The sequence below is a fragment of the Lagenorhynchus albirostris genome, chromosome 13 (assembly GCF_949774975.1).
Source record: "Lagenorhynchus albirostris chromosome 13, mLagAlb1.1, whole genome shotgun sequence".
NCBI lineage: Eukaryota > Metazoa > Chordata > Mammalia > Artiodactyla > Delphinidae > Lagenorhynchus > Lagenorhynchus albirostris.
Window position 1 is genome coordinate 67,921,618 of NC_083107.1, and position 25,589 is coordinate 67,947,206.

The 25,589-nt window shown below is 40.6% G+C and overlaps 2 protein-coding genes and 1 long non-coding RNA gene across 8 annotated transcripts in view; 1 reads left to right on the forward strand and 2 right to left on the reverse strand.

The window, feature by feature from the left end:
- The window catches only part of BABAM2 (BRISC and BRCA1 A complex member 2), a 449,417-nt gene extending 439,576 nt beyond the window's left edge, over positions 1-9,841 (reverse strand). Inside the window, exons 1-2 of one of the 4 annotated variants that reach the window (XM_060169815.1) lie at positions 9,407-9,841; positions 7,117-7,250 (exon numbers count right to left, since the gene is read on the reverse strand). The gene's annotated coding sequence lies outside the window, so the exon portion shown is untranslated. Of the gene's footprint in view, positions 1-1,840; positions 1,992-2,299; positions 2,410-2,888; positions 2,911-7,116; positions 7,251-9,406 lie in introns of those variants that run through there. The other 3 variants (XM_060169818.1, XM_060169816.1, XM_060169817.1) reach the window with 3 other exon arrangements.
- RBKS (ribokinase) overlaps positions 2,788-25,589 on the forward strand; it is a 73,881-nt gene continuing 51,079 nt past the window's right edge. For 2 of the 3 annotated variants that reach the window (XM_060169819.1, XM_060169821.1), the window contains exons 1-2: positions 2,788-2,896; positions 19,551-19,683. In XM_060169819.1, coding sequence (XP_060025802.1) covers positions 2,802-2,896; positions 19,551-19,683 — 228 coding nt within the window. In that variant the 5' untranslated portion in view covers positions 2,788-2,801. Of the gene's footprint in view, positions 2,897-19,165; positions 19,405-19,550; positions 19,684-25,589 lie in introns of those variants that run through there. The other variant, XM_060169820.1, reaches the window with a different exon arrangement.
- LOC132531777 (uncharacterized) overlaps positions 16,499-25,589 on the reverse strand; it is a 61,508-nt gene continuing 52,417 nt past the window's right edge. Inside the window, exons 7-11 of the long non-coding RNA XR_009544217.1 lie at positions 25,374-25,550; positions 24,319-24,461; positions 23,839-23,933; positions 22,554-22,629; positions 16,499-16,682 (exon numbers count right to left, since the gene is read on the reverse strand). This is a non-coding gene — a long non-coding RNA (uncharacterized LOC132531777). The remainder of the gene's footprint in view (positions 16,683-22,553; positions 22,630-23,838; positions 23,934-24,318; positions 24,462-25,373; positions 25,551-25,589) is intronic.

The following is a 25,589-nucleotide window of genomic DNA, read 5'->3' on the forward strand; positions in this document are numbered from 1 at the left end:
TGAAAGGATAATCCCACATCAAAAGCAAATTAATTTCCTGCAAGTTACAATTACAGGTAAATGATGTTCTCGTTCTAGTTTTCATATATTATGCCATATGAGGCTTTACAGCTCCCTGCTAAACGTTGAAAACTAGTACCTGTTTTAATCACTTCAGAGTAGTAATAAAGGGCAGAACTGCAGTGATCTTTCAAAAAATAATAACACTGTGACCCTACATAGTGATGACACCCAGAAGTACCTCTGAAGCAGAAAAAGCTTTATACTTTAGTACTCAAATCATCCTTTCTGCAAATATAAAACGACCTCCTCTTCCGACCACTTAACAGATGATCTTCCTCCACCATTCCAATATTTCATCACAAAATAAGAATAAACATCTAATGCACTGTATTCAGTCATTAAAATCATGTACATTTTCATAACACTTTATCACTTATAAAGAGCTTCCATATACATTAGTGCAGTGGACCTTCACAACTCTGGACGGTAAGGCATATATTAGAATTCCCATTTTACAGATGATATGGATAACTTTTATAATTTGTCTTTTAATAGTATACTAGACCATATTATCACTTTGAAGTCTATTTTTTTCCTATTCTGCAACATTTCCACTTTTATTTCTACCCACTGATGTCACAGTTCTTGAAAGGATGCTTATCTAGATCATATGCAAAACAGAAATACTCATCTTGGAAAAAGCAAAAGGACCTTACCTACATTACAAAATTATTCTTCCATGTATTTCCCCACAATACCTATTATTATTTGACCTCTCATTTCTATGAAAAAGGGAAACAGAACCAACACATTCTGAAAATCTACTGAGTATCAAGCACTATATTATACATCTCTATCTGTAATTTCATTTACTTCCCAATAACTACCTTGTTCTCTGATTAGTATTATTGTTCCCATTTCACAGATAAGAAAACTAACGCTCGGCAAGACTAAGTAACTTGTTCAAAGTCACAAACCTAGCAAGCAGAGGATCGGAATTCAAATTCAGATCTCTCTCAAAGTCCACTATACTCATCTTCTTCTCAAATAAACATAACTTCAATCACCAAAGAGAAAAGCATCAAAGTGAATTTATGTTTCTTTTAACACATACATCTAGTAAAATGAACAAAAAGTCATGAATTTAAACTAATGGTTGCTTGACAACTAGAAAAAATTAGACTACTCTTGGCCTACTGCTGAAGCTGGCCTGAGTGATTCACTAGGCAAATGCTAAAGGGAACAAACCTGCTCCAGAAACCAAACTATACTTCAGGTGACAACACCCCATCCAATTCAGCAACTCTCATGACCTTAGAATGACACCTGAAGGAATGAATTTGTCTTTGTTTCCAGAACAGCCATAATACTATCTTTTGACAGTGCAAGATTTCATGCAGCATTAAAATGTTTCAACCGTAGCTGTTGTGACTTCTCTGAGGAAAAAAAAAAAAAACCTGACTCCAAAATCAGAGGTCACCGAACAGCCAAAAATGATGGCTGTTTGGCATTTGAGCCAGGGACACGGATGAGAGATCACCCCCCAGTAGTAGCTTTTACACATCAAAGCACAATAATAGATCCCAGATAGTCAAAATTTTACGGTGGCCAGCCTCCCTTGAATGCCAGTTCTGCATTTTCTACTTCCTGATTTTGACGTATAACATACACAAGGAAAATGCAAAAATACAATTTTTACAGGGGTCTGCTGCCTCAAGATAGGGTCACATGAGGTCCTCTGATGGGTAGTCTGGGGAATACAAAGACGTCTAAAGCATCGCCTAGTTTCTTGCAATTAAGATGGGATGACAAACACGGAAACATGTGCCCAGCTTACGTCATGGAACGGAAAGGGGTGGCGTCCTGCTGCGTCACGTCGACGTCATACAGCGCACGAGGGAAGTTACACTGGGGAAGCAATTTCTCCAAGGGGCAACATTCAAGAAAAACAAGTCGGCTCGAACCCAAAGAATGACCACCCGCTCTAAAAGGGAACAACTAAAAGGGGACGCTCTTCCTTCCCCCAAATTGTATGATTCCCTCATCAGGCGGGAAGGAGGGAGTCTGAGCTTATTCAGGGACCAGGGGGCGGGCTAAGTGTGGAGAGAGCAGCCTCTGGCCTTGGGGGCTCGTTCTTGAGGGGACCAGCGTCATGGGGATGAGCAGGGCATCTTTGGAACAGGGGCCTTCTCTATAGGAAGAGAAGGCGAGGCCTGGGCATATTTAAACCACGGTCCTCAGCGCCACCTGTGCGACTCGGGATCCAACCTCCCCGCACCAGCCCCAGTCCAGGTACCTGGAACTTAGTCCGATCGGTAACCGGCGACTACGTGGGGGTACAGGTTACCCGAGCGCGCCCCCGACCGACGCACCAACCTGCGCGCGCACCGCGGGCCAGATGCGTGCGCGTCCCCGGACGTCCCGCCCCGCCCCGTCCCCTCTGCGGCCCAGGAGCCGGGCGGCGTGCGCGTCCCCGGCCGCACCAGGCCGGGCGCTCGGAAGGGCGTCCCTGTAGTGCCTGAAAGTTCCTTCCTCCGCGCCTGCCTCGTGTGCGGCGAGCTGCGCGGAGCGTGGAACGATTAGGAGGGCTGTGTAACGAGATGCTGTGCAGGGAGACAATTCCTGGGAGAACTGGGGGCAGTAGGTGGGCGGGGTTATTTCGGGCATCCAGGTGGGCGACCCTCGTGGGCGTCCGGAAGGCCCGCGGCGTTAGGGAGCTTGGGAGCTGGGTCTCTGGTTACGGTGTCGGGCAAAGGTTAAAGGGCAGCCTCCAGGTGGGAGAGCGCCGACTTAGCGCAATGGCCGCGTCTGGGGAGCCCGGGAGGCAGTGGCAGGAGGAGGTGGCGGCGGCGGCGGTGGTGGTGGTGGGCTCCTGCATGACCGACCTGGTCAGGTTAGTCCGGGGCCCTCATGCAGAGTCTGCGGCTGGAGCGAAGGGCGGACTGCGCTCTCTCTTCTCACTGCTTTGGCATTGGGGCTTTGGGGATGTTGACTTGTGTGAGCTCCAGGTTTCCGCAGCCCGCAGCGTGCCTCGATAGGGTAGAAGAAGCAGGGTTTGAGTTTGTAAACGTAACTGTCAGATGAGGGAACGTAAAGGCCGGGCTGTAGGGAAAGCTCTAGCGTAACTAGCAGCGCCTCCAAAGACCTGCTGCTGTTTCCTTGACCAGACTGCTGAACTCTCCTCTGGCTAGCCGAGTGACTTTGGCCACGTCATTTTACCCCCGAGAATGTGCCCGCCTCACAGCGTTGTTTGAAGGCTGAATGAACTAAAGTGTTTTGAGCTATAATATTATCCAGATTGGGTATTATCCGTGTGAACGTGTATAAAATGAGTGGAGCAGAGGTCAAAATTTTAGGCGGTCATCTTTCACCGTATTGATTGTTGGCTTTCCCGCATTTCATCTTTACCGCATATTTTTCACTATTAGAGTAACCATAGGTTACCTATGGCAAACCAAGTGTGAGTCAAAATAAAAACCCGTAAGCACAATATTTACAACCATTAAAAAAAAATGTGATCAAATAAACAAAATATGCTAGATGAAAATAGTTGAGTTAGGTCAGTGAGATTGGATGAAGAGATCGTCCCAATTTATCTTTTTTTAAATGAAAATGGCTTTTTTGATTGTAAAAGCAATGTTTATTTATTATAAAGAAAAAAAACATATCCCAAGAAATCCTACCATTCAGGTTGCTTCAGTTTAATTTTTTGGTGAGTGGCATTTTAGATATAATGCTATTTTTATATTATAAAAATAAAAGATGATCATACTACAGTAAGACTTTATCTGTCCTGCAACCTTGCTTTTCCAAAGGATAGCCGAGAACCTGGAAATATTAAATAAAAAGGCCTTGGGACAATCAGAATATGTCACCAAATCCCTGCACTAAACCACCTGTGTTTTACTTAGAAAATAGTTTTAGGGCCTTCACATAACCAACTTAATCTTACATTGCTTAAAATATTTATAAACTAGGTTATCACATTTCCAGACCGAGATTAGAAAGGTGGAAATGAGAAAGGGGGAGAGACTGCAAGGGGCAGGTATAGTAATCACCAAAAACTTGTAAGTGAGGAGAGTGTATCAACAAACAACAAAAGAGTTTTAAATGCCAAGAGCCTGGGGGAATTCCCTGGCGGTCCGGTGTTTAGGACTCTGCCCTTCCACTGATGTGGGCCCAGGTTCAGTCCTTGATCAGGGAACTAAGATCCCACAGGTGTGCAAGTGTGGCAAAAAAAAACCAAAACACCAAGAGCCTTTTTTTTTCCGCAAATATTTGAGCTACATTGTGCCAAGATAGATGTGCTTCCTTTAGTGACAGAACATAAAGTCCAATCTAGTTCTGGACATTTGGTGAAGAGGCCTACACATCCTTCTCTAGAGCTAGAGTCAGCAAACCTTTCTTCAAAGAGCCAGATAGTAATTATTTTAGGCTTTCTGGGCCACATTTGGTCTCAGTCACATATTCTTTTTTATTTTATTTTTTTAACAGGTACAGAATGTGAAAACTATGCCTTACAAAATCAGCCTGCAGGCCATAGTTTGCTGACTGCTGTCTAGAGCATCACTGTCTGACAGCTCACTATAGTAATTGATGTTACTAGCGATGACTCTTTTCAAGAAAAGGGAATATGGTTATCGTTAAATTTTATTTACAAATGGGGCACGTATTTTATTTTAGAAATAGTTCCATCAAATATACTTAAAATTTAGTTACATAAAGGAATAAACCTTCAGATATCTAAAATAATTCATTCCTTAGAAAATCCATCTAGTTAAAATTTTACCATAATTCTATACGTGAAGTACAGAAGAGAAGGAAAGCTAAATAATTTTCCCATGCACCCTACCTGAATAAGAATGCCAGGGTTAGAATTCAGAGCCACCTTCTTGTTAAACTAAGTCAGAGCTTTCTGTGAAGCTTGACCATCACACATTAACAATAATTATAGTACTTTCTAAGATGAATACTCTTCAAACTTTGGGGAGGGCAGGGTCTCAAATGCCCATGTTAGCATCTGTCAGGATTTAAAAGCTTATTTCACAGCTAGAGGAATTTAGAGATTATTTATAATCTCTAAATCTCTTCAGTTTATAGATGAGTAAAGTGAGGTCCAGAGAAGAAACTCTTACATTGTGGATAACCTTTCTTTTTTTTTTTTAATAAATTTATTTTATTTATTTATTTTTGGCTGCATTGGGTCTTTGTCGCTGTGCAGGCTTTCTCTAGTTGGGGTGAGCAGGGGCTACTCTTTGTAGCGGTGCGCGGGCTTCTCATTGCAGTGGCTTCTCTTGTTGTGGAGCACGGGCTCTAGGCGTGTGGGCTTCATTAGTTGTGGCTCGCGGGCTCTAGAGCGCAGGCTCAGTAGTTGTGGCTCACGGGCTTAGTTGCTCCGTGGCATGTGGGATCTTCCCGGACCAGGGCTCAAACCTGTGTCCCCTGCATTGGCAGGTGGATTCTTAACCACTGCGCCACCAGGGAAGTCCCTGGATAACCTTTCTAATTTCTCTTCTCTTGCCATTTTCTTTCCTTTATAAGATATCCAGGTTTCTATTCTTCACATGAGTCACTATTAAAACTTTTATTCCCCTATAGATTCTCTCCCACGACTTTGCTAACTTTTCATGATTTCTTTTCTGATTACTTCTGCCTCTGAAGATCTTTACAAAATACCTGAGTATAGGATTTTTATTTAAAAGCCTGCTTCTATGATAAACTTGGGTCCAACTTCACTGGTTATGGTACATATCATGATTGTATTATTTTTCTATTGTTTCTGTAACAAATTACCACAAACTTAATGGCTTAAACAATACAAATTTAATACTTATAATTCTGCAAGTCAGAAGTCTGACACAAGTCTCACTGGGCTAAAATCAAGTTGTAGGACTGCGTTCCTTTCTGGAGGCTCTAAGGGAAATCTTTTTCTTGCCTTTTCTAGCTTCTAGAGGCTGCTCACATTCTAGCTCATGGCCTCTTCCTCCATGTTCAAAGCCAGCAATGGCATAACTCTGACACTCACTCTTCTGCCTCCCTCTTCTACATTTTAAGAACCCTTGTGATTTCATTGCGCCCAAATGGATAATTCAGGATAATCTCGTTATTTTAAGGTAGCTTATTAGCAGCCTTTATTCCCCCCTTGCCATGTAACATTACGTATTCACAAGTTCCGGGGATTAGGATGTGGACATCTTTGAGGCAGGGTTGGTCTGGGGGTGGGGCATAATTCTGCATACCACAGTGATTAAAGTCAAAAAATCTTATAATACTTAGAGCTTGGAGAATCATTGAAGCCTAGCAGTCCATCCTCCACATTTTACAGATGAGGTAATTAAGAGAGGTTAAATGACTCACCCCAAATCATACAGCCAGTTAGTGGGAACCCAGGTTTCTCGTTCTTTTTTTTTTGTCCTTCGGTATGCAGGCCTCTCACTGTTGTGGCCTCTCCCGTTGCGGAGCACAGGCTCCGGACGTGCAAGCTCAGCGGCCGTGGCTCACAGGCCCAGCCGCTCCACGGCATGTGGGATCCTCCCGGACCAGGGCACGAACCCGTGTCCCCTGCATTGGCAGGCGGACTCTCAACCACTGCGCCACCAGGGAAGCCCCTCAACCTTTATCTTTCCATTGTATCGTTGTACCTCTAACTCTGGCTCATATTTATTGCCCCTTTTCATGTACAGTTCATTTAAGGGCGTATAGTCTGTGCATTCATTAAGTGTTTACTTTGTAAAATGGCAAGGAATAACAACTTTATAATGTTCAAGGAGTAACAACTTTATAATGTTCAGATCTAAAGATAGTATCATCATTACTGTTCCTTACTTCCTATCTAAGTTTAACCATAACCAGCCTGGACACCCATGCCTATACTGTAAAATCACTTCAGAAATAAAACTACTTCAATAACTTAGCCCTCTTGGATGGCATCCAAGTCCAACTCACTTTATATATTACGTTACTGTGTGCCAGACACTGCTAATTCAATCAATGAGCAACTTTTTTCATTTCTAATTTCAGTCCACTATGAATAGTAAGCTCTATGAACTAATAACTTTTAAAAATCATTAGCTCATCCAACATGACAAACAATGAACATTATTTAATACCCACCTGTATTTATCATTATTCTCTTCCTCCTTGAACAGTCATCTCTGAAGTTCCACATTGCAGAGATAAGAGAAATCAAGTCTGTTCTTGTGGAAAATTAAGTCAAAGTTCCTCCAAAGACAGATTCCCATGAGAACCTAACAACAGATGAAACTTTTTAGACGTTAGGCTCATAGACCTTGGTTAATCATGCTTTCACTAATCTTTATTTCTTATGACATGTGTCACCCATTTTTTAAATTATTCAGCAAATATTTATTGATTTTATACCATGTGCCTCTGGACTTCCCAAGGTGCAGAGGATACAGCAATGAAAAACACAGCAAAAAATCCTTGCCTCATGGAGCTTACATTCTAGTGGAAGAGACAGTATCAGTTAGAAATAAGTAAAATACATTCTCTGTTAGATAAATGCTGAGGAGGAGAATAAAGCATGAAAGAGGGATGAAAGTAGTAATTTTAGATCATTGGCCACAGAAAGCCTCACTGAGAAGGTGATTTGAGTAAAGACCTAAAGGAAGAAAGGAAGCAAGCCATACAGAGAACCAGAAGAAGAGCATATGCAAAGGCCCTGAGGCAGGAGCAGACCTCTTATTATCAATGAACTACAAGGAGTCCAGTGTAGCTGAAGAAGAAAATAAGGGAGAGGGGAGGGCAATTGATGGTTAAAGGACATTGGGTCCTACCCTGGATGAAATGAAAGGCCAGTGGAGGGTTTGAGCAGACAAGTGACATAATATGACCTGCAAGGGCACAAACAGGGAGACCAGGTCAGAGTTAATTACAATAATCCAGGCAAGAAATGATGGTAGCTTGAAAACAGTGCAAGTGGGGAGAAGTGGGCATCTTCTGATTATATTTTGAGGGTAGAGCTGACAGGATTTGCTGAGGAGTACGAGGTAGGTCAAGGATTACCCCAAGTTCTATGCCCTCTGCAAGTGGAAGGGGAAGTTGATGTGTGCTGAGATATAGAAGATTGTGACAGAGCAAGTTGCGTAAGGAGAGGGCAGTATCAGGAGCTCAGGCTGGACGTGTGAGATTTGAGATGCCTGTTAGACATCCAGCTGAAGGGGTCAAGAAGACAGTTAAATATATGAGTTTGGAGTTCAGAGGAGAGATCTAGCTGGAGATATGAATTTGAGAGTCATCAGTGTATAGATGGTATTTAAAGCCATGAGACAGGATGAGATCACTGAGGTCTGCGCTCCGAGGGCACTCCAACATTGAGAGGATCCATTTTACATAATTTATCTCTTGTCTTCCATCTCTCTGTACCCCTAAAACTTGTTTTGAGACAAGCTTAATACAAACCCATGTTTACATTTCCATGGCAATAGACTATGATGTCAACTAAAACCCTGTGTTATCCTTTTACATGCTCCAATTAAAAGTGATGGCTGGAGAAGTAAGGCTCATGTTCAACCAAGCATCTAAATTTAATCCTTGGCAAGTCAGGAAATGATTGCTTAATTCTCAAAAGATTTTAATTGGAAGGTGGCATAAGTGAATTTAGAAGCTTTTAGATCCAAAGTGGATGAAATGTTGGACCTAGATTACTTTAAAAAAAAAAAGGCCAAAATTTTATACTGTACCTAGAAAAGGTTACATGTGTTTGACATATTACGGTACCCTCTAACCTGCCTTCCACCAGAAGCTTCTTGTCAAATTTAGAACAGAAAAATCTCTTTGCAGTCACTTTCTCAGGAAAGTAAAAGCCAGAGGAATGTTGGTCCAAGAAGTATCGTGCGTTCCCAATAGTAGAGGAATATAATATCATCCTTCAGTATTCTTTCTGCTCCTTAAATTGGTCTTCAAAGTTGCTTATCAGTTACCAATCAATCTTTAAATTAATGTTTCATTAAACATGTTTCTGTCAACTGAATTCCCTAAATTCAAATGAAATCATTCATGGGAAATTTGCTAATTTTGGTCCCTTCAAAGAAAATATATGTTAAAAGGTAAATTACGTATGACAAAGAAAGAGCACCTATCGTTTGGTATTACTAAGCAGTCCCTTTTGCAATCCATTACTTGGCCAGCTCTTCGTACCCTAGTATCTGCATTCTAGGCAGAGCAAGGTGAAGTGGGCTTTTGTGATGATTGTCCCACATACCTTTATGCCATCCTGTTGCTCCAGTATTTTGATTACTTGTACGTAATACTGAAATACTGAGAGCGTGCTAAGTGCTAGGGATACTGCAATTAGTATAACATGGTCATTGCTCTTGAGGAATTTATAGTCCAAAGAAGGCAGACACAAAGATAGATCATTGTAGTATGGTGTGCTAAGTACCTGCAGGTTCTGTGGAAGAACAGGGGAAAGTTCCTGGATAAGATGCCTCCTGAGCCAAGTCTTGAAAAATAAGCAGGTGCTAATCCAGGGGAAAAAAAAGAAGAAGAATTAGATAGACCTAGAGGGCATTATGCTAAGTGGAATAAGTTAGACAAATACCATTTGAGATCACTTATATGTGGGATCTTAAAAAAAATGTATTTAATTTAAAAACTAAGCTCATAGATACAAAGAACAGATGGGTGGTTGCCAGAGGTAGGGGTGGGGGTGAGTGAAACGGGTAGGGGCTCGAAAGGAACAAACTCCCAGTTATAAAATAAATAGGTCACAGGGATGAATGTACAACAGCATGACTATAGTTAATAATACAGTATTGCTAAGAGAGTAGATTTTTAAAGTTTTCAGTTAAAACAATTGAGAGAAAGTTGATTGTCAAAGAAAGTAGCATAGAATGATTTAAAGACCATGGCAGTGGAATCTTAAGTCCAGAATTAAGATTTAGGCTCATCTACCTAACAGCTATGTACATTTTGATAAGCCATTACTTTTTTGAGTTCTCACTTCCTTCCTAAGACAGAAATGATGATAATGCCTGTCCTGACCCATCTTACAAATGTATTGTGAAGCTCAAATACAATATAATCAGTTCTTGATTATTCGTGATGATGGGAATGTGAAAGAAGCATGAGCACTAAAAACCAAACATAGTAGGTAATTCAACATTTTTAATAACTGATTCCAGAATACATTATTTTTGTGTGCTGATTTAGCCTTCTGATCATATTTTGCTTACAATAAAATTAATTCCATGTATATTTCTTTTACCTACACCAGCAGATGGCAGGAAGAACTAGCCTAGAGATAATTACAATGTGGTGACAGGAGTCATCTTGAAATTTAAAATTTACTATAATTAATTGGCAAAATAGAAAATAAAATCTTGGTGTATAGTTATTTGACACAGTCATACTTTGCTTGTCTTCTTCAATGAATTAAAACATTTTTCATCAGGAACTTCGATAAATGTCTCAGCAATTCTTTCTGCTCCTTTTTTTCTGCATCCTGATTGTCCCACATACCTTTATGCCATCCTGTAGTTGTCCAGTCCCCACTCGCTAATCCCCCATACACATACATATATGTATTTCTCCTGCCCTCTCCTCTTGCACCTTGTAGTTCCAAAATTAGCTCATTCAGCACCTCCCTATCCAAGCTTTTATTCTTTCTCCAGGACTTTTCTCAGCTGGGAGTAAGGAGGTGTGTGTGTGTGTGTGTATATATATATATATATATATATATATATATATATATAATTATTCAAAAAGATTAGTTGACATTAGATGGTGTTTTAGTTTTTATATTTTTAATACTTTGACCTGTATGCCTCTGGTACCTTCTGTACTCAGTCCTCTATCCCACATTGGAAGACTGAAGAAAGACGTGAGCCTGTTTTGTCCCTGTTATTCTGACCACATTTGTTTAATAACCATTCTACTTGGGCCACAGTCATACATAGCACTTTTGCCCTGCTCTCACCTCATTGTATGATTTTTTTTTTTTAATGCGGAGCCATATGCTTTTTTGCTTTTTTTTTTTCGTTGTGCTGGGTCTTAGTTGCAGCAGGCAGGCTCCTTAGTTGCAGCAGGTGGGCACCTTAGTTGCAGCTCACCAGCTCCTTAGTTGTGGCATGTGAACCCTTAGTTATGGCATGCATGTGGGATCTAGTTCCCTGACCAGGGATAGAACCTGGGCCCCCTACATTGGGAGCACGCAGTCTTAACCACTGTTCCACCAAGGAAGTCCCTGTATGATTTATTATGTATGTGGGATTCTGTCATCCCAACTAAGTGTCTTTTAAGGTGTAGGACATTCATTCAAAAATATTTACTTCTGACCACATTAGAATAACTAGTGTAAGACTTACCTTCCCACCATAAACAACTAGAAAATGGGACAAAATATATGAAGCAACTGTTTCTGATATTGAACAACAGTAGTGTTATCCAGAAGAGAAAGGAAACAAACAAGGTAAGTCCTGGAGGCACATTACTTACCATCGCACAGAGAGGAGGAACTCAAGGGAAGCATGGCAGCATCAGTGAGTTGAGAAAACTGAGTTCATAACTTAGGAAGACTACGGTGGCTAGGATTTATGGGAACATATACTGGAAGAGAAGGAGCTAATCAGGGGAAGGTCCAGAAATCTGCAAAGGAGTCCCCTTGAGTCTGTTGCTAAATGCTAAATGGACATACATAGAAACTCCACAAAGCTGGGCAACTACTGGAGAGCTCTAAGCTGAACATGTCCCAGAAACTGTACAGGAATGGGAGGTGTTGAGTTCTGTCCAGCCAGAGACATTGTTGAACCCCTGGAGCATTCAGTGGAGATCCAAGAAGGATCACAATTTAGTTAGAAGGGGTAAACTTGCCCTAAAGTAAAGGTACTCTAAACTCACTGTAACAACTCCAAAAACATTCCTCAAAGGATCAAACAGATCCACAAATTAACTGCCTGAAAAAGTTCAACCCTTTGGAAAAATACAATAGAATTAAGACACCCGATGTAACATTTGCAATGTTTCGCATTAAATCAAAAGTCATTAGACATGCAAAGAATCAAGAAAATGTTATCCATAACTGAGGGAAAAAAAAGTCAAAGCCAACACAGAAATGACAGGGATGATGGAATTCACAGAAAGGAATTTTAGAAGAGCCCTTGTAAATATGCTCAGTGATTTAAAGAAGAACTTGAACATAATGAGAAAAGTGGAAGACGTATAAAAGAACCAAATAGAGATTTAAGAAATGAAAGGTGCAGTATTTGAAATGAAAAATTCATTTGATGGGCTTATCAGCAGAGTAGACATTAGAGAAGAAAGGATCACTGTACTTGAAGACAGTGAATAGAGATTATCTAAATTGAAGCGTAGAGGAAAAACATGACTGAGCAAAATGCACAGAGCCTCTGTGATATGAGACAAGCAGTCTATCGTGTGTAAATGGAATCTAAGAAGAAAAAAAGAGTGGGAGAGGCACAAAAACTATTTGAAGAAACAATGGCTGAATTTTTTTCAAATGTTATGAAAAATATAAACACATAGATCTAAGAATTTCAATGAACCCCAAGTAGGATAAACATAATGTAAACCATAGCAAAGCACACTGTAATCAAATTCCTGCAAGCCAATTAGAAACTCTTAAAAGCAACCAGAGGGAAAAATACACATTACATGAGGGGAGAAAAGATTGACTGCAGACTTCTTATTAGAAACAATGCAATCCAGAAAAAAATGAAATCTTTAAAGTACTGGAAAAATAAACTGTCAACATAAAATTCTGTATCCTTCAAATATGTTGGGGAAATAAAGACAGGAAAACAATAGCCAAGAGAATTTATTACTAGAAACTTGCACTACAATAAATAAACCCTAGATCAGTCACTTATAAAAAATAGAAAAAAAGAGGTGGGGTTAATAACACATCAATAGTGAGGAAGAAATGGAATACAATTAATCCAAAAGAAGCTAGGGCAAGAGGAAAGAAAGAAGTGAGTGTTGTAACGTTGGGCAATGATATTGCTATGAAGAAAATTGTTGGGATGCGATGCTCCATGAATGTTTTCACATTTGTGCATGATCATGACTTTCTGAGAAAGACGGTTGGCACTTGGATTAAAGAATGTTTGAACAGCAAACAAACTGTACAAGTCAGAGATCTCTGGAGAGATTTTTCCTTGGATACATTTATTTACATTCTAGGGACTGTAAACCTAAAGACCTCCCCCTCCTTTCCCCTAAGTGGATTTGTTTACATTACAGAGCAAAAGTCAGCAGGTCACATTCTTCTCCCCTCCCTCCCTCCCTCTCTCTGCCCCACCCCACCCGAGAGGCGAGGAAGAGCAGCAGCTGTGTCAGCTGTCCTACATCAACTCCCAAAATTCATGATTTAAAGGTTTCTCTCATCATGTCACCCCACAGGGGATTGGGACATGGAGAACTAACACAATTAAGAGTAATCAAAAGGCTGGATCTGATCCAAAATCCTAGTGTTATTTGTCAGAATGAATGAATGAATACTTTACAAAAATTCAATTAGGAAGGGGGTATCTCACCTGTAAGGTGGTCTGGGAAGGCCTCTCCAAGGAGGTAACATTTGAACAGAGATGTGAATGAAAAGCCATGTAAGACTGCAACGTGGGAGAAAAGCATAACATGCTTGGCTTTACTGGCTCTCCCAATGCCTAGCACACTTTCTCACACAGAAGCAAAATTTAAATAAATAAGGGTCAAGTATATGACACTCTGAAAGGCTGGCCACTTCTGACTAGAGTATTGTTTATCTATTCTATAAATTCAAGAGTAGCTGCATCTTCAGACAAAATGACTTTTTAGCCACAGCCTTGTTAGCTAGACAAAGATATGAGTTAGAAATCAAAATCAGTTAAGAACCAGCTAAAGCATAATTCATGTTTCATTTCCTTAAATAAATCATACATGTATATATGCAAATTTAGGGTTAGGCACCGCAAAATGAAGTTTTAGCTGCAAGGCTAAGTTCTTTTTACAGAGGTAGAAATCGGTATCACTAGCTTGGTTTGGGAATTACCCCATGCTTGTAAATGTGACATACACAAATGCTGGGAAGAATAGATATGGTTGAAAAATACAGGCAGTAGGAATAATAAATGAGCATAATGAATGTTAACTGGGTGATCACTAATGGTACAATCCCCTGTTAACAGGGGGGTACAGTGTCAGAAGCTTACAGCCAGAAGAGGAAAGGATGGAATTCAAAAGCCAAAAAGCAGCATATTCCTTGACTTTTGGCTGGAGCCAGTATCAGTGTAACCTCTTTGGTCAAAACGCTGCTTATCCCTGTTTCACCAGGTCATTCCTTCCTTTGATATGAATCATCTCTGAGAATCTGTAACAGGCACATCATTGTCAAGAAGTTAAAAGCAATTGATAAGTTGTTCTGGTAACACCTGTCAGTGAAATAACTCAGAGTACAAAACCCAGGCATTTAAGGAGTTGACAAGTATTATTAAACCTGTTTTGCAAGAGAAGAAGCTGGTTCAAAGAGGGAAAAGCTGTCAAAGGTAATGCAGTCTGTAAGTGGCTCAGGCCTTCTTCCTCATACAACCAAACTCTAACTGCATGACCTCTCATGGCCCAGAAGACTGGGAGGCCACCTGAACATTTATCGGTGCTTCCTTCTGTCCAGCTTTAAAATATCATGACATTTTAAAGTTACGAATTTGTTTTAAATTCAAATATATTTCTTATGACTGGTTTTCTCCTTCATTCAGAAATTTACACTATTTAAAAATTTTAAATGGTAGCAACAGTATATTTCTACCAGTACTGCTTCCCTTTTTTTTTTTTTTTCCCTTTGAGCACTTAATTGGTCTGTCTTTGACACCCTACTAAGAGCTCATGTTTGAATTGGGAAGAATTATGATGATGCTTTCATACAGCGGATGGTGCTTTGTGCAGGTCCTTTCCTCAACCTGACCTTAATTTCATGATTTTAATAAAGAAAAAAAGATAGAAAAACCTAATTCAAAGTAAATTAGGATCTATAATTCAGAAATGCTTCTGCCCGTTTGTAACTAATGTTCCAGTTGCTCTCCACTTCACTTTCCACTCTTTAGTTCATTCACTTTTAAAAAATAATAAATCAGCAATAAACTGTCTTTCAACAGAAAGCAGGGCAATAAGACAAAGGCTTGAGTGCACATCCTCTGTGCTGGACTGTAATCCAGGGAGCGAGAGTGAGGGCCAGGGAAAGTGAAGCCGGGAAGCAGAAGAGCTTATACCAAGATACTTGATGTGTTTAACAGGTTGCTCTGTCCTGCAGAACAGCCAGAAACAGAAACAGAAATCCTGGAGTGGGGAGAGGATGGCCCTGGGCAAGGCTCTATTAGGCTGCACCTGCAAGAAGCCAGCCGGAGGCAACTGGCGGCTAGAAAAAGATGCGGCAAGGCCAGATGAATCTGAAGTAGTAACAAGTGGCTTCCCATAAAACACAAAGATATTCTTGTTGAATATAGTAGGTCCCCTACATACGAAACTTCAAGTTGTGAACTTTCCGAGATACGAACGTGCGTTCCATCAACGTCAGGCATGAGTTAAATTGCAGCTTACCCTCCGTCTCCTATTGCTGATGATCCTACCATCTCCCACCTCCTCTCCCTCCTCCAGTCAGTAACTCTTCTTGCCTGTTCACTCAGTGCCAGCCCCTGTATGCCAGCTGTTGTACTGTACTACCATACTTTTCAAGGTACTGTACTGTAAGATTAAAATGTTTTATTTTTTGTGTTTGCTCGTTTTTTATGTATTATTTGTATGAAAAGTATTGTAAACCTATTATTACAGTACAGTACTATATAGCCGATTGTGTTAGTTGGGTACCTAAGCTAACTTTGTTGGACTTAACGAACAAATTGGACTTTACGAATGCGTTCTCGGAATGGAACTCGTTCGTAAGTAGGGGACTTACTGTACTTCCGTGCACTTTTGCCCCCCACTCCCATCCTTCTCATGGGTATCTGTCATTAACATTTCATTTCCTATGCATTTATATATCATATGAGAACATGTATCTTTTTCCTTTTAAGAAACATGAATCAGGGCTTCCCTGGTGGTGCAGTGGTTGAGAGTCCGCCTGCCGATGCAGGGGACACGGGTTCGTGCCCCGGTCCAGGAAGATCCCACATGCCATGGAGCGGCTGGGCCCGTGAGCCATGGCCGCTGGGCCTGCGTGTTCGGATCCTGTGCCCCACAACAGGAGAGGCCACAACAGTGAGAGGCCCGCGTACCGCAAAAAAAAAAAGAAACATGAATCAGGTCATACTGATCTTATCCTGTGACATATTTTTTTCACTCATGTGTTATTAGCATCACGGTTAGGTTTTATCTCATTGTCAGCAAGCTTATTTTGCCCTTAGGAGGTTCATTGGAAAACACTGATTTAACATTTGCTGAATTAATGTGTGAATGAAGGAATGATAGTATGAATTCTAGTTATAGTTCTTGCTTATAGAAAGGAATGCTGCCAGTATTGGGAATGCAGTGGGCAAGGTCTTGTAAAACATGGAATTTTTATTGCCAGACAATTGAACAGTCATCCCAGCCTCTTCTTCCTCATTCGTCAACACCTCCACATCTTCAATTCAGAGGAAAGAACGGATGCCATACAGGGGAGACGTGGAAAAGAGATGTAGGGGTAGAAAAATAACCTTCCCTCTATCTTTCTAAGTTCTTGGCTGAGACCCCTGTAATGAAAAACAGATTAATAGGAGAAAAACAAACAAATTTATTAATGTATCCCTCAGGTATACACGGGAGATACCCAGGGAAAAAATGAATCCCCAAGGTGACTTAGAATTCGGGATTAAATAACATCTCAATAGGGAAGGGGGAGGGGAGTGTAGGTCTCTTAGGGGAGAGTGAATGATTTTTAGGTCAGATGAATGGCCCCTTAGAAGAATAGATGGGAGTTGTGACAGTCTGTGACAGTGTCTGTCTAGGCGTGGTATTGACTTCTAGTCTCTCCTGTGACAAGAGTCCATCCTCTCTGGTTGATGGAACTCCCAGGAAGGGGATTTATGGCAGTTGAGTTCCTTTGGGAGGATCTGTCCGTAGGCAGATAAGGGGAGTTCAGAGAAAGCCTCTCCCTGCATTTGCTGTTTTTCACGTGCCTACAGTCAAGATAATCAATATACCAAAGCAGCATATTTTGCAGTAGCACGTCCTTCTCCAGTCATATTTTGGAGTAGCATATTCTGCTACCCTTCAGAGATAACAGGAGACTCTTACAAAGGTTCATTCAGTCAGCAAATGGGGATAAGATGGTGCAGACATTGGTCCCTATCCTCATGCAGGGCAAGGCGACAACTGAGGGAGGAAGGAAATAAGAATAGGACGAAGATGTAGAAGGAAGAGAAAATAGTAGTGTTCCAAAGGAGTGAGGAATTTCAGTGATGGCTAAATTAGTACAGTGCTTGTGTTAATATAAGTTGTTTAGAAATGAGTTTAAATCCCAGCCATCTGCTCCCACATCAAACACACACACGCAGTACCCCTGATTTCACTCCTCCCCCACATACACGTACATCCCAGTAATAATCTGGTGATATATTTTTCATGCCACAGTTGATAATAAAAAATACACTTAATTCAAACCAGTGAGTTATGACCCAGATCTAAGTATAAATATAGTGGAAGTCATAAGTTTCTTTAGTGACAGTCTTACTAATTATTTTGGCCTGTTTTTAGCCACATTGGATATTTTTTCTTTTTAAGGTTGCTATGAATGTTGTTTGCAGCAGCATCAATAAGCCAAGAATTCATATAGTTACTCAATCACACAGATTACTCATCATTGCCTGTTCATAACAGAATCCTAAAATGTTTAAGATTTCTGATGCAAATCAAAATCTCATCATCACTTGTCATTGCTAAATTAAATGACAGGATAATAACATTACATTAAAACCATTTTTCTCTTGATTGAGTACCTTTTTCAGAAGTGAACCTTGTAGATGTATATTTTTTTCATCAGTACTATAAATGCATTTAGAATCCAAGATAAAAATAGAATTGAAAAGGGGAGGAGTAGAGTGGGATGTTTTCAAATTATTGATGAGTCTCTTTTGAATCTCAAATAACCATATTTGACAGGGCACTGCTAGGGAATGGAGTAGTTTTGGCCCAATTTATTGAGACTTTTAGAAATACATAAGGGAGGTTCATAGGTCAAACTTCGTTTTTATTGACACGATCATGTGTTCTTGGCATCAGTCATATGTCATTCCATTGCAGACAGGCTGTTTTCAGTTAGATCACAGCCTAGGTGGGAAATGAATGTAAATTTCTAATCTGCTAAAACAGAGTAGGTTCTCAGTTATTGTGAACTTCTCTCTTGGTCTTTCTTTCCTGTCTAAAGCTAATTAACCTTTGGGGCACAACTGCCATCTCTCCATTGGCTCCGTCCGGCCCTTGGCCCTCTTTGTGGCCAGTCAACCAGTCCTCATGCCACTTGAGCTGATCTTCTCCACTTGCCCCTATACCCAGAGCTCCTTTTCCATTTAAAGTCCATTTAAAGTTCTTCAAAGATTTTGTTTCCTCGCATCTTCCACCTTCAGTGTTATGAAAATCATATCCTGGAGCAAGTCTTTTACGCTTTTTGCCTCGTTTAATATTATCTTCATTAGACAGTAACGTCAGTAAAAATCCTTAGCACTTGGAGAAGTCAGTGAAGGTATAGACTGAAACAGGATTGGCTATGAGTTGACAATAATTGAATCTGGGTGATGGGTACATGGGGATAGGGGAAGTCAATATAACATTTCCTCTAGTTTTATATGTTTGGAATTTTCCATAGTAAAAATTTTAAACTAAACTTAGATCTTTAGAATGCTTTTATATATATATAATATATATATATATAAAATATATATATATATATAATATATATATGTATGCTCTTTTTGAGTCAGTGCATGAAATGGGTGGTATACAGGATGGACTAGGACCAAAACCTAATCCTGCCATCTAAATACCCCACCCCCACCCCACCCCCAAGGAAACAAATAAGATTCTTTAGTGCCCGGCATTGCAACTTCCCTCTTCTCCTTAGGTCCTGAACAGGACTACCAGAATCCTGACACACTTCCTGCTTCTTGTAAATGACCAGATAAACCTGTACAGAAATGCACAATAACTTGGTCCCATTTATTAAGTCCCACCGTGAATAAAGTTCTGTGCTGGGCATTGGGAAGGGGGAATATGAAGTTACTTCCCTCCAAGAGTTCCCCAAGATGGAAAACAGAGGCACCGGTGAACAACCCTGATGCAGTACAGACTCTAAGAGCCATCATGTGAAGTAGAGCTACAGCAGTATGACTGTGGGGCAGTGGGGGAGAGAAGAGTTTTGTCAAGCAGACGCGTTCTTGACAGTGATGCGAACTACTGAATGTTATCTTCAAGGAAAAGGTAATCTTTCCTGCTTCTGCTTGCAGTTCTGGCTGCTAAGACTAGAGCTCCATCAGTAAACTTCCCTCTGTCTTCTGAAGAGCTTAAACTGATTGCAGTTTCCAATGTGCTTTTTTTTTCCTCCTTCTCTTTTAAAATTATGATAGCCTTACTTCTCGTCTGCCAAAAACTGGTGAAACCATCCATGGTCATAAGTTTTTTATTGGCTTTGGAGGGAAAGGTGCCAACCAGTGTGTCCAAGCAGCTAGGCTTGGAGCAAAGACATCTATGGTGTGCAAGGTAAGTGTAAAGTATGGTGGAGAGGGTTCTAGAGGCGAGAACCCGGTTTAAGACATGAGCTCATTTTTTTTAACGATTTTAAAGTGAACAATTTAGTGGCATTTAGTACATTCACAGTATTGTACAACCACCATTTCTATCTAGTTCCAGAACATTTCCATCATTCCAAAGTAAAAACTCCTTGCCCATTAAGCAGTTTCTCCCCATTCCCCCCTCCCCTCAGCCCCTGGCAACCACCAATCTGCCTTCTGTCTCTACGGATTTATCTATTCTGGATATTTCCTATAAATGGAATTATATGATATGTGACATTTTGTGCCTGGCTTTTTTCACTTAGCATAATGTTTTCAAGGTTCATCTACCTTATAGCATGTATTAGTACTTTATTCCTTTTGTGGCTGAATAATATTCCATTGTATATACCACAATTTCTTTATCCATTTATGTGCTGATGGGCTGTTCCCACCTTTTGGCTGTTGTGAACAGTGCTGCTATAAACAAGTACATGTACATGCATGTTTAAGTATCTGTATGAGTCTTTGAGAGGTTCATGGTTTTTTTAACTTATTTATTTTTATTTATTTTTGGCTGTATTGGGTCTTCATCGCTGCACGCAGGCTTTCTCTAGTTGCAGCGAGCGGGGGCTACTCTTCGTTGCGGTGCACAGGCTTCTCATTGCAGTGGCTTCACTTGTTGCGGTGCACAGGCTCTAGGCACGCGGGCTTCAGTAGTTGTGGCTCGCGGGCTCTAGAGCACAGGCTCAGTAGTTGTGGTGCACGGGCTTAGTTGCTCCACAGCATGTGGGATATTCCCAGACTAGGGATCGAACCCGTGTCCCCTGCATTGGCAGGCAGATCCTTAACCACTGCGCCACCAGGGAAGCCCAGGTTTGTTGTTTTTAAAGATTTAAATAGGAGAGAGTAATCTTCCTTGTCCTTCATATTAGTTTCTACCTCACTGAATCCTCTGGGAAGTAGCAGTCCTCAAATAACTTAATGCTGCATTCCCTGAACTTAATGAGTTTACAACTGGAGTGTAAGAAGTAAGGGGAATTAGCCTACTCCAGTGGTTTTCTGTGGTCCAGCTTCTAAACAACAGCATAAATCATCCTGTTTTTAGCAGGTTTCACTCCAGTAACACAGCTCTTGGAAACTTGGTCTAATAACTGATGATTTACTCATCTCTAAGCTATTTTCTTCTAATGCTGTATCTTGGACCAGAAAGGAATCTGGGGGACTTCCCTGGTGGTGCAGTGGTTAAGAATCCACCTGCCAATGCAGGAGACACAGGTTCCGTCCCTGGTCCGGGAAGATCCCACATGCTGTGGAGCAACAAAGCCGGTGCACCACAACTGCTGAGCCCACACACCAAAGAGCCCGTGAGCCGCAACTACTGAGCCCGCATGCCTTCTGTTCCTCTCACATCCACTCCCATGGTTTCATGATTCATTTCCCAAGTTCAGTTTCACAATTCAAATATTTCTATTTTGCATTTTGGGAAATGTTCAAGTAAGGAGGCTGGTTAAACAGAGGTGCTATTTGTTTTATTCTGGTCTGTGTATGATGGTTATGTGAGCACCTGTACAATTTTGAAAGTTCTTTATATCTACTGTGACTGATTTAGTCGTCTGTTGTTTAGCCCCACAGTGGAATTTAGCCTGGGTGTCTGTACAGAAAGGACATGGAAACATGGCTTCAGCTAAAACCTATACAAGGTTACTTTGCTTAGATACCCTGGGACCTTTAGACATGGATTTATTTAAGCTTAAACAGATTGCATCGTATTCTTAGATTTCTTAAAAAGAAAAAATATCTTTTATAGTAAGAGTTATTGTTATCCATTAATCATAATATTTCATTCAATTATGAAGTATATTTTTATTTAGCAAATTAGCCAAACTGCCTTATAGCACGTTTCTTAAAGATAACAAATTCCAAGTAGAAAACCAAAATCATGAAATTACTCAAGCTAAAAATGAACAGATGGAGCAAAAGAAAAACAGGTAGAAAATTTTCTTAGCAGCCTTAACTTACTACTGCCCTGCAACAAGCTCAGATTCAAGCTCTGATGGAGGAGCACTGGCACAGGCACAACATCTGATACTGAGCTAAGGGGAAATATTTGTCAGGACATTGTGATGAAGGCTATTAAGCAAGAATCCATCAAGATGTGTACAGTGACACGTGTAATGAAACACTTCAAGTAGTTAAGAGTTGTGTAGTCAGTACTCAACTGAGTCACGGGCCAAGGCCACAGTCCGAGGATCATAGGGAGCCCCACCCTCCCTATCCCACCCCACTAGGCGGTCACAAAGCACCGAGCTCATCTCCCTGTGCTATGCGGCTGCTTCCCACTAGCTATCTGTTTTACATTTGGTAGTGTATATATGTCAATGCTACTCTCTCACTTCGTAAAGGACTTTTTAAATAGGACTCAGATCTCCATTGCTTTTTGTCCCCGTTTCAATACAATAAATATTGTAAGCCTGGGCATAGATATGCTCCCAGTTGGCTATATTGTTCTTATGAAAGGAATAAGATACATGGTTATATATATATGTACATATATATGTGTGTGTATGTGTGTGTGTGTATATATATATATATATATATATATATATATATATATATATATTTTTTTTTTTTTGGCCACAGCAGGCAGCTTGTGGGATCATAGTTCCCCAACCAGGGATCAAACCCACACCCTCGGCAGTGAAAGCGTGGAGTCCTAACCACTGTACCACCAGGGAATTCTCAAGATACGTGGTTATATTAAACAGCATTATTTACACCAAACCGTTAATGGAGCTGTTATGTTTTTACTAAAATAATAATAGTAATACAGTCTCATTTTTAAAATAATGCACCCACCTGCTTGCTTCCATGATCAATTGCTTTTCTGTTGAAGATAGGCAGCAACAGGAAGAATTAGAAGTGTCTGGGAGAACTAGATGGGCAGGAAAGTAGTTTATAAGATTGACTCCAAGCAGCAGAAGCCCTGCCCCTACCCCAAGAGAAGCAGCCACAGTAGCAGCAGTACAGCCATGATGATGATGATGATGATGATGATGATGATGATGATGATAACGATAACACCAAGTCATATTACTTAATCCTTTAAAGTTTTAAATGTCCTTTCATGCATATTATTTTATTTTACCCTCGCAGCAAACTGGCTGGGTCTTTCCAGATAAGGAAACTGAAGCCTGTAGACGGTTAAAGTGGCTTGCCCCAGATCACACAGCTAATGTGAAGGGACTTCTGACTTCCATGACACAAATGAAAATATTGTCTTCCTATTCTTAGGCTTTTTTCACTACTTTTACTTTGTAATGTATCACTACAACCTCCATGCGAAGTTAATGGAGCTAGAGTCAACTTCTTCTAATCCTCAACAGTGTTGCTATTTTTCCATTTATTTTTGACAAGAGAATACCAAAGAAGGCAAAAACAAAGGATTTTATTCCACTTCTCATGTAGAACTTAGAAGGCCAGCCAACAGATTTGCCAGGAAATCACTATTAGAATAAATCTGGAACCATAACAATCACTGAGGGATGTAGCCAATCAGGTAATTCTCTGGGCAGGAAGAAGACAGGCAGCTACTGCAGCCTCTAAAATACAGCTGCAGCAAGCCTGCAAAAGCTTCCACAGCCTAGCATGAAATCCCTTCCTAATTAGGCCTCCGATGCACACGATATTCCACCCGGTGTTATAGCTGTGTCTCCATGTCTTATTTTCCCTCCAATATCATCAGTTTCTCGAGGGTAAAACTCCATGTTTTGGTGTCTTCCTCCCCTCCAGCAATTCTTCCGAACTCTGGCACTTCCTAATGTTTGTAATATCAGCACCATCTATCAAGCCTGCCCTTGGTATTCACCTTAAACAGATTTTGCCTGTATAAAACTGATACGGAAGGGTAGAGAAGTTCCTTTGCTCTAATTTGTATCAGGCTCCACATGCCTAGGGATGGCCTTTCTTAATTCCTACAGCATTCTTATAATGATACTTTCCCAACTATACAACACTTTTGATTACCCATGGGAGAGAGTTAAATAATGTAAATAAATTTTTTTTTTTTTAAAGATGAGATAACAAAGATTTTGTTTTCTGGTGTGAGTCTTTGACCTAAGAAACAGGATGCCTTGGCTCTTACCTGGTAGAAAATGGCCAGCCTTCCATAAAGGAAACGTTTAGTTGATGACCTCCTTCTACCAGGGGACTCTCCCCACAGCAACCCTCTGTACTTCACTGTAGAGACAGAAATTCTGCTAATAACAACTTATATATTATTTGAGATTATTGCCTAATCAGCATTTCCACCAGAAAAGGAGCACAGGGAAAAGTGTTCCTTGAGGAAGAAGGCATCAGAGGTGGCATTTAAGTCAGAGGTCAGCAAACTGTGTCCCATGGGGCAAATCTTGGTCACCATGTACTTTTGCAAGTAAAGTTTTATTGGAACACAGCCATACCCATTTGTTTACAGATTGTCTTTGGCTGTTTTCACACTACAATAGCAGAGCTGAATAGGTGCAGGAGAGACCATCTGGCCTGCAATGTCTAAATCATTACTACCTATCTGGCCCTTGACAGAAAAAATTTTCTGACCCTTAACATAGACAGTCTAAAAGCTTACCAGGAAATGTTATCATCACTCATTGAGGTTCTTGATCAAGTTAACCTCTAGGTTTCTTTCTGTTGATATGTCCAAAGAGGAGCAGAATATACCAGGAGTGCTGACACCTAGATAGAGACGTTATCCACTGACCAAGCGCTCATCTGCAGGACAGAAAAATAGTATAGTTCAGGTGTGGCAAGCCTAAAAGCCTGTGGGGCCAAACAGGTAACATACATTGCAGTAGGCCAGGTGGGGGCTATGGTGAACTAGAGAGCATGTGCTCACTAATGAGATAGGTTCAGCTCTGTTGTCTTGCAAGAACGTAGGCCTGGTGTTTACCAGGACCTCTAAATTTTCAGGACTTCCCAGAAACGTGTTTGTTTTTGTGGAGTCTCCTGATATTTAAATGGTGACAAGCTGGTTAAAAGTAAAAATAGGAGGAGATCCACACAAAAACCTGCACATGGATGTTTATAGCAGCTTAATTCACAATTGCTAAAACTTGGAAGCAACCAAGATGTCCTTCAGTGGGTGAATGGGGAAATAAACGGTACATCCATGCCATGGAATATCATTCAGCACTAAAAAGAAATGAGTAATCAGGCCACAAAAAGACACGGAGGAACCTCAGATGCATATTACTAAGTGAAAGAAGCCATTCTGAAAAGGCTACATGGTGTATGATTCCAATTATATGGCATTCTGGAAAAGACAAAACTATGGAGACAGTGAAAAGATCAGAAGTTTCTAGGGGCTAAGAGGAGGGAGGGATGAATAGGCAGAGCACGGAGGATTTTTAGGGCAGTGAAGCTACTCTGTATGAGACTATAATGGTGGATACATGTCTATACGTTTGCCAAAACCCAAAGAATGTACAATCCCAGAATGGACCCAGATGTAAGTATGGAGTTTGTGTGATAATGATGTGTCAATATAGATTCATTGATTGTAAAAAAATGTGAAACCCTAATCATGTTGTCTGTGAATGGAAGAGTCCAAAGGAAAAATCGAAATATCATTACCAGAATGGATGCTAGGATGCAAAACAACAGAATTCCACTACACCAACTTACCCAAGTTAGCAAGGACTTTTTAAATTCCCTCCTCTTTGCCCCATGTCAGGGTCAGTGGAGAAGATAAGAAGATTCTAAAACACCAGGCAGGTCATTACAAAGATGCCTTCATTTATACTGAAGTATGAACAGCTGACATTCTTCATAAATATTGAGGATTGTTGATGGTGGACAGCTCTGTCTCAATGGCAATTTCCATATGAAACGATCAAAATG